The sequence below is a fragment of the Herpailurus yagouaroundi genome, unplaced genomic scaffold, assembly GCF_014898765.1.
Source record: "Herpailurus yagouaroundi ecotype Mexico unplaced genomic scaffold, PumYag 141, whole genome shotgun sequence".
In the NCBI taxonomy this organism is placed as follows: Eukaryota; Metazoa; Chordata; class Mammalia; order Carnivora; family Felidae; genus Herpailurus; species Herpailurus yagouaroundi.
Window position 1 is genome coordinate 50858867 of NW_024412396.1, and position 13072 is coordinate 50871938.

The window sequence follows — 13072 nt, forward strand, 5'->3', positions numbered from 1 at the left end:
TTACATAACCAATCAAAAGTAACCCTTCAATTAGTTGCTACACCAGGGCAAGAACTGGAGAGAAAAGGTTTAAAGACAAAAACCAGCAGCAGCAGCAGCAGGCTGGTCGATCATTTCTCCTTCACCCCCATGTGTCCGCTGTACAAGATAACCTGTCTCTCCTACCCCAGGAAAGGCTGTGGTTCTGAGGAGTTTGGGGAGTCAAGGAATTTGGGAATTCAGTTTCCTCAGATGTAAATAAGGTAACGTAGGAACAGCTGCACCTGCCACCGCGTGGTACTATCATCGTCTGTGGACAGTGGGTGTGGAAGCACTGCTTAAACTTACTAAAAGTCTGTGCAAATGTTACGCGACTCAGGAAACCCTCCAGGCTGGAAAGCGTCTCTGGGCATGCACCTCAAAGCCTGGAGCTGTGAAAGAACTCCTCGCCTCTGGGCAAACCACGCAGCCAGATCGGGGAGAACTACCCACCCTCAGCTCCTGCCAGTGACACTCTGCAAGTCTTAGTCCCTTGCTTGCCAAAGCCCAACACCACTATTCCAGAGCCGACAATTCCTCACAAGCTTCCAAGGATTATTACTTTAATTCCCATTTCACCAAGATTTTGAAACACAAGGGCTTAACTTACCCACAGTCACCAAATGATCAGGCCAACGTGACAAGTAGTGTTCCTTATCCCTGGCTGTTTTCTTTCGACTGGATCCCAACCCAGGTGGTTCAACAGAAGCACCAGGTAACTTTAAATAATTCAGATGCTCAGGCTGATTCAGAGGTGTGGGGTCTGGAATTCCATTGAGGTAAGGCAGGAAGCCACACCTGGTTTCAGGGTTTCACGTGGCCATGTGGGCTTCATGGACCTGCTGCACAAGGGAGCTGGAGGAAAACGAAAGTACCAGCACAGTGAGGCCCGGGAAGGAAACCTTTCCAGCAACAGATGGCCCACAGTCCAGCTCTGGTTCCACAGTGCAAAAGAGATGACCAGAAACAGACACTCAGCAAGTAGCAACTGCCACACACGTCGTGCCTCACACAGCGGCCGTGGCTTTGACCAGGAAAATACTTCTCACCCCACGTTCGGCACAGACCCTCCTGAAATGCATGTGGACCAGGGGTATGGTAGCAGATGGAATGGGAATGAAAGAAGCTGAAAGAGCTGTTCTCTAGCTTGGTGAGGAGGGAGAAGAGAGCTAGACCCCAACAAAAGGCAGGGCACGAGGTTTCTTCAAGCCCTGCTCTCCCAGGCCTCAAAGCAGCGGGAATACGCGTCAGTTATCACAGGACGATTACACCTTTCTCCGGTTGAGATTCAGGACCTGAGAGCCCAGCCCAGGATGTCTCTTCCTCTTGGCCACCTCACTCTCCAGACCTTCTCCCCCATCCTCCCCTGCCCTTCAGGATCCTAACAAATGACCAACAGCAGGGGGGAAATGGTAAACCTTTATTTGGAAAAGAGAGCTTAAATGACCACTTAAAACCCCCACTTCAATTCCAAAACAGAAACAAATAAGAAAACAAGGAAAAGATAATATATAAAACTCCTGCCCTCTGCCATCTTGAGCCGTTTAAACCACATTTCCTGGCAGAAGAGAACAGTGATAGGCCATAGTCCTGACAACCAATAGGGCACTGACTTAAGACCATCTCAGGAGGCACCCGGGGAGAGACAGAGTGAACGATGGGTGGGGTGTGGACAAGTGGGCCTGGGGCTCAGACAGGCACATGCCCAGTACCCAGGAAACAATGTTCAGAAATATACACGCACAGATAAATTCCCCAGTACCTAGGCACAGAAAGCTTATAACCATGAACACAGCAGCAGAATTCAAGCTGGGTCTTTGGCTTTCAGAAAAAAAAAAAAAAAAAAAAAAAAAAAGGGGAGAGAACCTCGGGCTAACTGTCCCTAACTCTAGCTGCTCAGGTACCCCCTTCAGTCCCATTCTGAAGGCCAAGCAGGGCAACAGCAAGGCCAGTCCGCAAGGACCAGCAGCTACTCTGGGAGGACCAGCTGGCCCGGTAACACCTAGGCTGTACCCCAGCTATGAAAGATTAAGGCATGCAGGTGACACAGGGGGGGCAGGGCAAGGCCATGAATGGGCCAGGGTAGCCCTGTGCTAGAGGGGCAACACTGGCAATGAGCAGCTGAGGTCTTGCCAGCAGGAACAAACCCTAAAACACTGCCACCTTGACTTCTTGGACAGGCTTTGCCCAAGGCCACCTTCTGCAGAGAGGGTTTGGCCTGAGCTGAATACCTGGCTTTTCTAGAACAAAATGGAAAGGAAGGGGGGAGGGAAGGAGGTAAAAAGAGGTGGGAGGAAAGGAACAGAAAACTACTTCTGAGGTATGCAGAGGAAGAGAACAAGTCCCTGAGGTCTTGGGTCCCAGCTGAGGCAGCTGCACAGCCTGCCTGCTCTTTCCCCTACCAGGACTCCCACCCTTGCCCCAGTTCCGCAGGGGGCAGAGTCCAGCAAGACAAGAGTTTCTTGAAGGTTCTTTCTCATCCTTTTAAACCTCAAACTACTATTCCAGCCCACTGACTCCATACAGGGGTTCAAACTTTTGCCTTTCTCACAGCAGCCTGGGGAAAGGGACAAGCCCTAGAGAAAGCATGCCAGGCCTTTGGGGAGCTCTGGGTTGGAGGCTCGGAGGCAGCTGGGGGCAGGCAGCACATCCCTGAATCTGCTGCTCCAGGCTGTGTGGCCCACTCTTTCCCAGAGCCCAGATGATGAGGATGCCCTGGTTGGCATGATGTGAAGCCTAATGAGACACACAAGATAAAAGGGGAGAAGGGCCCATGCTCCTGCTGCTGCCTGGCAACACACAGCAGCCAGGTCATGCTCTCGACCTGCCCCTAGGCTGACAGCCCCCGTGTGGAAAGTGGGCTGATCAGAGGCAGGCACGCTGTACAGAGCAGTCCCACCCCGAGAGGACACACATGCACACTACGCACATCTCACATGCGTACGGGCCTGGCAAGAGGGCTGGGCCCAGAGGTCAGGAAGGCAGGAAGAACACTGGGTTCGAAGATACCATCAAGAAACGGCCTGAAAGCAAATAACCAATGAGATCAATAGCTCCCGCAACCCTGGTAATTAAAAATCAAGGGGGAGCACTGGATACATGGAAGGAAGGGGGATCTCCCCTTCGGCCTCTCCCAGGGCCACTGAGTATGTGGCACAGGATTAGGAAGAGGTTGGGGTGGGCAGGGACCACAGGCAGAGAACGTGGACAGGCCTGGAGAAAATCTAACCATAGGAAAAAGGTAACAGGGTAGGGGAAGGGAGGGGAGGGGACAGAAGTTTCTTGGATCTAAGTTTCCAAAAGCATGGGGTATTTCCACAGTCTCTGATCCAGTGAACTCTTCCAGAAGAGAAGCTCTCTTCCCCTGGGAGCCCCGTCATGGGGCGATGACTTGCATCCCAAAGCTGGCCAGCAGGCAGAGGTGGTCTGAAGAGCAGAAGGGGTTGGGTAAGCCGTTGGCAGCCCAGAGAATCTCTTCAGAGAGGAGGGAGAGACGGCCCAGAAGTCTGAGAGTCCCATCTTGACACAGCCTGCGATCTGGGGCACAAAGCAGAAGCCAGTGGAGAAAGCAGCCACAGGTCACTGCATGGGGGTGGCTGGGGCCTGTGGGAGCTACACAGGGAGGCTGCATCCCCTTGATGCCTCACCCTCCCTCACTTCCCCTGCTGCCTGTGGCTGAGGCCTCACTTTCTCAGATACTCTGTGATACATCAATGAATTCAACAAGGTGGGTTCAGGGAAACTGCGGCAAATGGAGAACGTATGCCCAGGCTCAGCATTTACCAAATCTTCATATTTTCCAAGAAAAGTTGGAAATCCAGACTTTCCACATAAAATCTGATTTTTCAACATAGGCAACCAATTCCAACATTTAAAAGACTTGCTTTAAATAAGATAGGCATGGGGCTGACAGACTGCTACACTGTCTGCTGGTTATCAGGGGAAGAAACAAGAAATAGGATCTCTAACTTAACCAAGCCCCTCACTAAATGGCTGCCTTGTTCAAAATCCACTTACTTCCTGGTGCTCTATTTTTACCTCTTAAATAGAGGTGGGGCTGGTCTGCCCACCTCTCTCTAATGCTGCAAAAAGAAAATGCAGGCAAATGGTCTAAGGGAATTATGATGAGGACAACCAGTGCCAGGTTAGGTATGAAATCTGCTACTTTGCGAGTCAGGTCCCAGTGGCCCAAGCCATGTGACCAAACGCCTGACCTACTATCAGCTGTTCCCAGGGACTTTTGAGGGTGGCTTCTATGAACCCAGGACCCACCAGGCTTACCAGTTCTGTTCCTATTCTCACAGGACTCAGCTGAGAAGAAGATGTAATCCACTGTTGTTCCAAGACCCAAGGGCATTGTGGTGACCTCTGGGCGGCCATGCTGGGGCAGGAAATGAGTATATACCGAGGTCAGGTGAAGACAGTGCTGGATGGTACCTACAGTCCTACAGGGATGAAGGAGAAGATGTCGGTCAACAAACATTGAACGTTTCTCAAAGTCACTTTCCCTGTGGGTTTTATAAAGTTTTTTAAGGGACGATCCCAAATAACTCCATCTCAGCAAATTACTTCCCATGCTAATAAGAGGCAGATGGTCTTAGCTAAAATTAGCCTAGAAACAGACACATTTATACTCAGTCCCCCTGACTTTCCTTACCCCACCCCCTAACTCTCCTATTACCTGTAAAGTATGTATACCTAATGTGCCCCTGTCCGGGGAAGGGGGGTGGTGGGGGGCGGGGGGAGAGCAGCAAATTTTTCTGTGAAGCCTTACTCCCTCAGGAAAAGTGCATGGGCTCTTTGTCTGCAAGAACTTAAGTGAGTCACCTCTGGCCTCTGCACACCAGCACCTCCAAAGCTTAGCACATCTTAGGAAAAGAGAGAGCTCAGCAAAAAGTGTCCCCCTCAATCAGCCTCAGGAGAGCCAATGAGAATCTCATACACTCAGGGGCTAATAAGCAAGCTGAGGGGAATTGGAAGGAAGATCACCTGGGCAAGACAGGCTCAGGCTCCAATGTGTCTTCCTCAAGGACAGACTCAGCCCAGCCGGCAGGTCGCTCTGTAGAAGACCAGAGAAAAAAGGTTTTATTCTTCACATACAGTTAAGAAGGGTCAGAACCTTGCACCCTGAAATCTTTCTCAGATCCTTGACCGGACTCCAAAAGGGAAAAGGAGAAATAGAAGGTGATGGGAGAAAGTAACAATGGACCAAAGTCAAGAACCACAGGAAGGCAGACAGAGGCCTTGAACACAGACATTTCTTCCTTGGCTCGGCACCTCTTCAAATAATTTATTTAAATTTATTCTTTAGAATAGGTAATAGAGTAACATGGTATAAAAATCAAAATGTAGAGAAAAATATCAGTGAAAAGTTTCCCTCCCACTCTGGGACTCCTGCCAATTTCCCTCTCGAGAAGCAACCAATGTTACCAAATTCCTGGTATATTCCTTCAGAGATTTTCTATCACACACCATCTGTTATGTGTATATACACGTATGTGCTCATACACATATGTGCACATACCATATAACATGTATGTATAAACACTTAAATACACATAAATATGTACACACACATAAAGAAAAAAGATACATATCCAACATCAGTTAAGAAAGAGGGGATAGGGGCGCCTGGGTGGCGCAGTCGGTTAAGCGTCCAACTTCAGCCAGGTCACGATCTCGCGGTCCGTGAGTTCGAGCCCCGCGTCAGACTCTGGGCTGATGGCTCAGAGCCTGGAGCCTGTTTCCGATTCTGTGTCTCCCTCTCTCTCTGCCCCTCCCCTGTTCATGCTCTGTCTCTCTCTGTCCCAAAAATAAATAAACGTTGAAAAAAAAAATTAAAAAAAAAAAAGAGGGGATATTACAGAGCCTACTGACATTAATAGGTGTTATAGACTGAATGTTTGTATCTCCCCAAAGTATGTTGCAGTCCTAATCCCCAATGAGATGGTATTTGGAAGTGGGCCTTTTGGAGGTAATTAGGTCACGAGGGTGGAGCCCTCATGCATGGAACTAATGCTCCTATAAAAGGAATCCCAGAGAGTTCCCTCACCTGCTTTCCACCATGTAAGGACACAAGAAGTCAGCACTCAGCAACCCAGAAGAGGGCCCTCACCAGAACTAGACCATGCTGGCACCCTGATCTTGTACTTGGAGCCTTCAGAATTGTGAGAAATAAATTTCTATTGTTTATAAACCATCCAGGCTGTGGTATTTTGTTATAATAGCCCAAACTGATTAAGACAAAAGGATACAAGGATCAATAAAACTGACAAACCCTTAGCTAGAATGACCAAGAAAAAAAAGACTCATTACTAAAACCAGGAATGAAAGGGCCACTGCTACCAATCTTATAGAAATCTTTAAATCATGAGAATACTGTAAACAACTGCTTATAACCAACAAATGAGAAAACTCAGATGAAATGGACAAATTTCTAAAAAGACACAAACTATGTAAACTGATTCAAGAAAAAATAGAAAATCTGAATAGCCTGTAAGGAAAGAAATTGAATTAGTAATTTTAAAACTTCCCACGAAGAAAAGTCTAGGACTAGATGGCTTCGCTAATGAATTCTGCCAAACATTTAAAGAAGTAATACAAAACCTTCACAAACACTTGCAAAAAACAAGATGGGATACTTCCCAACTGATGCTATAAGGTGTTACTCAGTTAATCAAAATTAGACAAAGACACCACAAAGAAAACTACAGAATATCCCCTGTGAATGTACATGCAAAATTCCTCAATGACTGTGATACTGTGATTTACAAGAAATATTTATTCGGCCTCATCCACATTTCCTGGCTCATGGCTCCCCAAACCCTTAGAATATCCTGAGATGAGCGTGATAAAGGTGTCTTTTGTTATATTATGAGGTGACTTTTGGAAAGCACTGGAAGATGGGAGCTGGTTACCAGAAAAACCAACCTGTTATTAGAGGGTTGGAACTCTCTGTCCCAATTCCCTGAACCTCTGGGAACTCTCTGTCCCAATTCCCTGAAGGGAGCGGGGCTGGAGTTTGAATCACCAATGGCCAATGATCTAATCAACCTGCCTACATAATAAAGTTTGTCAGAGAGCTTCCAGGCTGGTGAATACCATGGAGATTTGGAGAGAATGGCATGCCTAGAGAGGGCATGGAAGCTTCCCAAATACCATGCCCTATGCATCTCTTCCATCTGGCTGGCTGTTCCTGACTTTTATCCTTTTATAATAAACCGGCAATCTAGTGAGTAAAACGTTTCTCTGAGTTCTGTGAGCCATTACAGCAAATTAATTAAAGCCGAGGAAGGAGAGGGTCATGGAAACCTCTGATTTATAATAGTCAGTTGGTCAGCAAGTACAGGTAACATCCTGGACGTATGACTGGCATCTAAGTCCATGGAGGGGGTTGTTGGAACCTATAGTTTGTCAGAAGCACAGGCTGGGCTTGTGACTGGTGTCTGAAGTTGGGGAAGGGGGCAGTCTTCCAGGGCTGAGCCTTTATTTAACCTGTGGAATCCGATGCTCTCTGGGCAGATGGTGTCAGAATAGAATTGAATGAGAGGAAACTCCCATCTTCCCAACGTTGGAAATTAAGTTTCAGAGCACCAAAAGAACATTATATTAACAAACCAAATCCAGCAAAATATAAAAATGATTACATACTATGACCAGTTACAATTTATCTTAGGAATGTAAAGTTGGTTTAACATCTGAAAATCAATTAATGTAATACATCATATTAATAGAATACTGAAGGACAAAAACCACATTTCCATCTGAGCACACACAGAAAAAAACATTTGGCAAAATTCAACACCCTTTATGAAAAAAAAAACAACAAACCACACATAAAAAACTAGGCACAGAAGAGAACATCTCCAACTAGATAAAGGGAACCCACAAAAACTCCAGGGCTCACACCACACTTAATGGTGAAAGATTGAAAGCTCTACCTCTACGGTCAGGAACAGGACAAGGATGTCCACTTTCACCACTCAACATTAATGAGGCCTAGCCAGGGCAATCATGGGAAAGAAGAAATAAAAGGCATCCAGATTAAAATGGAAGCAGTAATGCTGTTTCTGTGTGCACGATGACTTAATCTTATATACAGGAAATACTCAGAAATCCACTAAAAAACCATTCGAATAAATGAGTTCTCAAGACTGCAACATACAAGCTCAATATACAAAAATTGCATTTCTATACATTAGCAGTAAAAATCCAAAAATGAAATGAAGAAAACATTTCTATTTATTTACGATATCAAAATGAATATGATAGATAGTACTAAATTTCACAAAAGTGTTAAGACTTACACACTGGAAACTACAAAACATGGGAAGAAATGACAGATCTAAATAAATGGAAAGACATTCATATTCACTGGTCATCAGACATTATTTAAATGCCATACTTCCCAAACTAACCTACAGATTTGTAGAAATCTATCAAAATCCCAGCTAGCTTCTGTGCAAAAATTGACATACCTCCCCTAAAATTCATATAGAAATGAAAAGGACCCAGAATAGACAAAATAATCTGGAAGATGACAAAGTTATAGGACGTACACTTCCCTATTTCGAACTTATACAAAGCCAAAATCATCAAGACAGTGTGGTACTGGCATAAGGATAGACATAGATGAATGGAATAGAATGGAGTGTCCAGACACCCATATGGCCATGTTCAATTAATTTTTCACAAGGGAAAGAAGAGTGGAAAATGACAGCTCACAGATATAGGGGTTCCTTTCACGAGTGATGAAAATGTTCTACAATTAGACTGTCAAGATGGTCACACAATTCTGAATAAAGCCACTGAGTTATACACCTTAAATGGGTAGATTTTATGGTATATGAATTTCAATACAACAAAGCTGTAAAAAGGGTATTAAATAAATCTTACTCTAAGTTTATTTTTGAGAGAGTGCGTGCACGCACAAGCAAGGGAGGGGCCGAGAGATAGGGAGAGAGAGAATCCCAAGCAGGCTCTGCACTGACAAACAGCGAGATCATGACCTGAGCTGAAATCAAGAGTCAAACACTTAACCAACTGAGCCACCCAGACACCCCTATTTTCTAATTCTGTTGGCTGGAATCTCTGGACACAGTTGAATAATGACAGTGACCATCCTTGTCTTACTCCTGACTCTGACAGGGATGCTACTACAGTTGTCTTCTTTTAAGCAAGATGCTGATTTTTGGAGCTGAGATAAATGCTGTGGTTTGGTTTTGGTATCATTTTTAATTTTCAGGCCTGCAGTGGCTCCATTCCCTCCTCCCGCTCCTGACCTCTGCGGTGCAGGCTGCCGCCACACACTCCGACTGACCAAGATTATTTTAATGGTGTAAGAGATTACAGGCATACCTCAAAGATATTATAGGCATACCTCAAAGATATGGCGGGTTCAGTTCCAGACCACCACAATAGAGTGCAAATAAAAGTTATGTTTATACTGTACTGTATTTTAAATGTGCAACAGCATTATGTCTAAAAAAACCAATGTACATACCTTAATTAAAAAATATTCTATTGCTAAAAACTGCTAATGATCACATGAGCTTTCAGCAAGTCATAATCTTCTTGCTGGTGGAGGGTCTTGCCTCAATGTCAATGGCTGATGACTGATCAGGGTGGTGGCTACAAACGATTTCTCTGTAGCATGCGATGCTGTTTGATAGAACTTGTTCCCACAGAACTTCTTTCAACACTGGAGTCAACACTCTCACACCCTCCTGCTGCTTTATCAACTAAGTTCAAGGAATATTCTAAATCTTGTGATGTCAACAATCTTCACAGCATCTTCACCAGGAGTAGATTCCATCTCAAGAAACCACTTTCTTTGCTCATCCATAAGAAGCAACTCCTCATAAGTTAAAGTTTGATCATGAGATTGCAGCAATTCAGTCCTATCTTCAAGCTCCACTTCTTTTTTTAATTTTTCTTAATGTTTATTTACTTACTTTTGAGAGAGAGAGCAAGAGAGAGCAAGAGAGAGCACGAGCACAAGATGGGGAGGGACACAGAGAAAGGAGACACAGAATCCAAAGCAGGCTCCACGCTCTGAGCTGTTAGCACAGAGCCCGATGCGGGGTTTGAACTCACAAACCGTGAGATCATGACCTGAGCTGAAATCAAACACTTAACCGACTGAGCCACCCAGGCGCCCCTTCAGGGTCCACTTCTTTCTAATTCTAGTTTTCCTGCTGTTTCCACCCCATCTGTAGTGACTTCCTCCACTGAAGTCTCAAACCCCTCAAAGTCATCCCTGAGGGCTGGAATCAACTTCCAAGCTCTGTTAATTAATGTTAGTATTCTGACCTCTTCTAATGAATCACAAATGTTCTTAGTGTAAAGGAATCCTTTCTAAAAGGTTTCAGTTTACTTGGCCCAGATCCATCAGAGGAATCACTAGCTATGGCAGCTACAGTTTTACAAAGTATATTTCTTCAATAATAAAACTTGAAAGCTGAAATCATTCCTTGATCTATAAGCTTCACAATGGATCCTGTGTTGGCAGGCACGAAAACAACATTAATCTTGCTGTGCAGTTCCATCAGAGTCTTGGGTGACCACGTGCATTGTCAGTGAGCAGTAATATTTTGAAAAGAATCATTTTTTCTGAGCAGTAGCTCTCAACAGTGGGCTTAAAACATTTAGTGCATCACATTGTAAACAGATGTGCTGTCATCCAGGCTTTGTTGTGCCACTTATAGAGCACAGGCAGAGTTGATTTAGCATAATTCTTAAGGGTTCTAGGATTTTTGGACTGGTAAACGAGCACTGGCTTTAACTTAAAGTCACCAGCTGTGTTAGCCCCTAACAAGGCAGTCTGTTCTTTGAAGCTTTGAAGCCAGGCAGTGATTTCTCCTCTCTAGCTATGAAAGTTCCAGATGGCATCTTCTTCCAATAGAAGGCTGTTTTGTCTACACTGAAAATCTGTTAAGTGTAGCCACCCTCATTAACTATCTTAGCTGCATCTTCTCGAGAACTGCAGGCTTCATCTTGCACTTTCATGTGATGGAGACGGCTTCTTTCCTTAAACCTCAAGAACCAACCTCTGCTAGCTTCAAACTCTGCTTTTGTTATTTTCCTCACCACTCAACCTTCACAGAATTGGAGAAAGTTAGGGCCTTCCTCTGGACTAGGCTTTGGCTTAAGGAAATGTGGCCAGGTTGATTTTCTATCCAGACCATTAATACTTTTTTTCATCTATATCAGTAGGAAGGCTGTTGTGCTTTCTTATCATTCACATGTTCCCTGGAGTAGCACTTTTTCATTTCCTTCAAGGACTTTTCCTTAGCATTCACAACTTGGCTAACTATTTGAGGCAAGATGCCTAGCTTTTGCCTGTCTCAGCTTTTAACATGCCTTCCTCACTAAGTTTAATCATTTCTAGCTTTTGATTTAGTAAGAGACATATGATTCTTCCTTTCACTTGAGCATTTAAAGGGCATTGTAGGGTTACTAATTGGCCTAACTTCACTATTGTTGTGTCTCAGGGAACAGGGAGGCCTAAGGAGAGGGAGAAGGACAGGGAAATGGCTGGTCAGTAGAGCAGTCAGAACACACAAAACATTTATCAATTAAGTTTGGCATCTTATATGGGAGTGGTTCTTGACCCTCCAAAACAACTCCGATAATAACATCAAAGATCATTGATCACAGATTACCGTAACAAATATAGTAATAATGAAAAAGCTTGAAATATTGCAGAAACTATCAAAATGTGACACAGACACAAAGTGAGCAAATGGGTGTTGGAAAAATGGTGCTGATAGACTTGCTCATTGCAAGTTTGTCACAAACCTTCAAATTGTAAAAAGAACACAATGTCTGCAAAAGAGCAATAGCGAAGCTCTTTAAAGTGAAGCACAATAAAACAAAGTACGCCTGTATCTAGTTTTTCCTTAATTTTAGGGCGGGGGGGGGTGGTCTTTTAAAAATAATTTAGAATAGGAGTGCCTGGGTGGCTCAGTCAGTTGAGTCCAACTTAGGCTCAGGTCATGACCTTGCAGTTCATGAGTTCGAGTCCCGTGTTGGGCTGCTGTCAGCACAGAGCCCACTTTAGATCCTTTGTCCCCCTCTCTCTGCCCCTCCCCTGCTCTCTCTCTCTCAAAAATAAACATAAAAAATATTTTAAAAATAATTAAAAAATAATCTAGAATAGATGTTGAATTTTAACAGTCTCTTTGACGTCTATAGGATGACACACATTTCATGTTTTAATAGATTTCATATATATTAGTATGTTATATTAATAGATTTCTCAATATCAAATAATCTTTATATTTCTGATAAACTCCATCTGGTCACAGTATACTGCTCTTTCACTGCACTGCTAGATTGTCTCGTGATCTATTTAAAGTTTTTTGCATCAGTTTTCATAAGTGGAGAATATTAGCGTCTATGGTTGTGTGTAACGGTCAGGTGTCAGTGTCAAATATTTGTTGCATAAAAATAATTGGCCCCTTTCTTCCTCTGTGCACTGTAATAATTTAAATAATAACGATTTTACAAATTCTTTGAAGATTTGATAATATTCTATCAATCTGAGCCTAGTGTTTTCATGGGACTGCATCTCTGAGAATTTTATGTATTTCTTCCCTAGATTCTCTTTCTTCTCTGTAATCAGTTTTACTAAATTACATTTTCTCAAATTAATATATGCCTGTAAGTTTTAATTTCTTTTGCACTTAGCTGGGCCAAGAACCCCTTTGTAATCCTATTAATTTTTCTGCATCTGGATACCTTCACTTGCTCCTTTCCCTGCCCTTTGAAAATAGGTTAGCTAATGGACTCACCTAACTGACAGCTGATTTTTGCCCAAACAACTAACTCCTAGATTTTATTCCACTATTTTTGTTATCTAAATTGCTCCCATTTATCTTCTGCTCTCTTTATTTGTTCTTTTTTCTCACTTCTTGAGTTGAATGTAATTTACATACTTTTTTCTTCTCTATTAATATAATTCTGTGATTCTAAATATTCTACAGAATTCTACGAACTTTCCATTGAACGCTGTTTTAGCCATACTCCACAAATATGGCACTTTTGTTATTAT

At 43.8% G+C, this 13072-nt stretch overlaps 1 protein-coding gene across 5 annotated transcripts in view; it reads right to left on the reverse strand.

Annotated features, from left to right (window-relative positions):
* The window catches only part of ANGEL1 (angel homolog 1), a 45619-nt gene that overhangs the window by 4166 nt on the left and 28381 nt on the right, over nucleotides 1-13072 (reverse strand). For 2 of the 5 annotated variants that reach the window (XM_040477792.1, XM_040477793.1), the window contains 3 exons: nucleotides 5008-5077; nucleotides 4300-4463; nucleotides 1422-3555 (listed from right to left, as the gene is read on the reverse strand). In XM_040477792.1, the coding sequence (XP_040333726.1) occupies nucleotides 3395-3555; nucleotides 4300-4463; nucleotides 5008-5077 (395 nt within the window). In that variant the 3' untranslated portion in view covers nucleotides 1422-3394. Of the gene's footprint in view, nucleotides 1-628; nucleotides 874-1421; nucleotides 3556-4299; nucleotides 4464-5007; nucleotides 5078-13072 lie in introns of those variants that run through there. The other 3 variants (XM_040477795.1, XM_040477794.1, XR_005791065.1) reach the window with 2 other exon arrangements.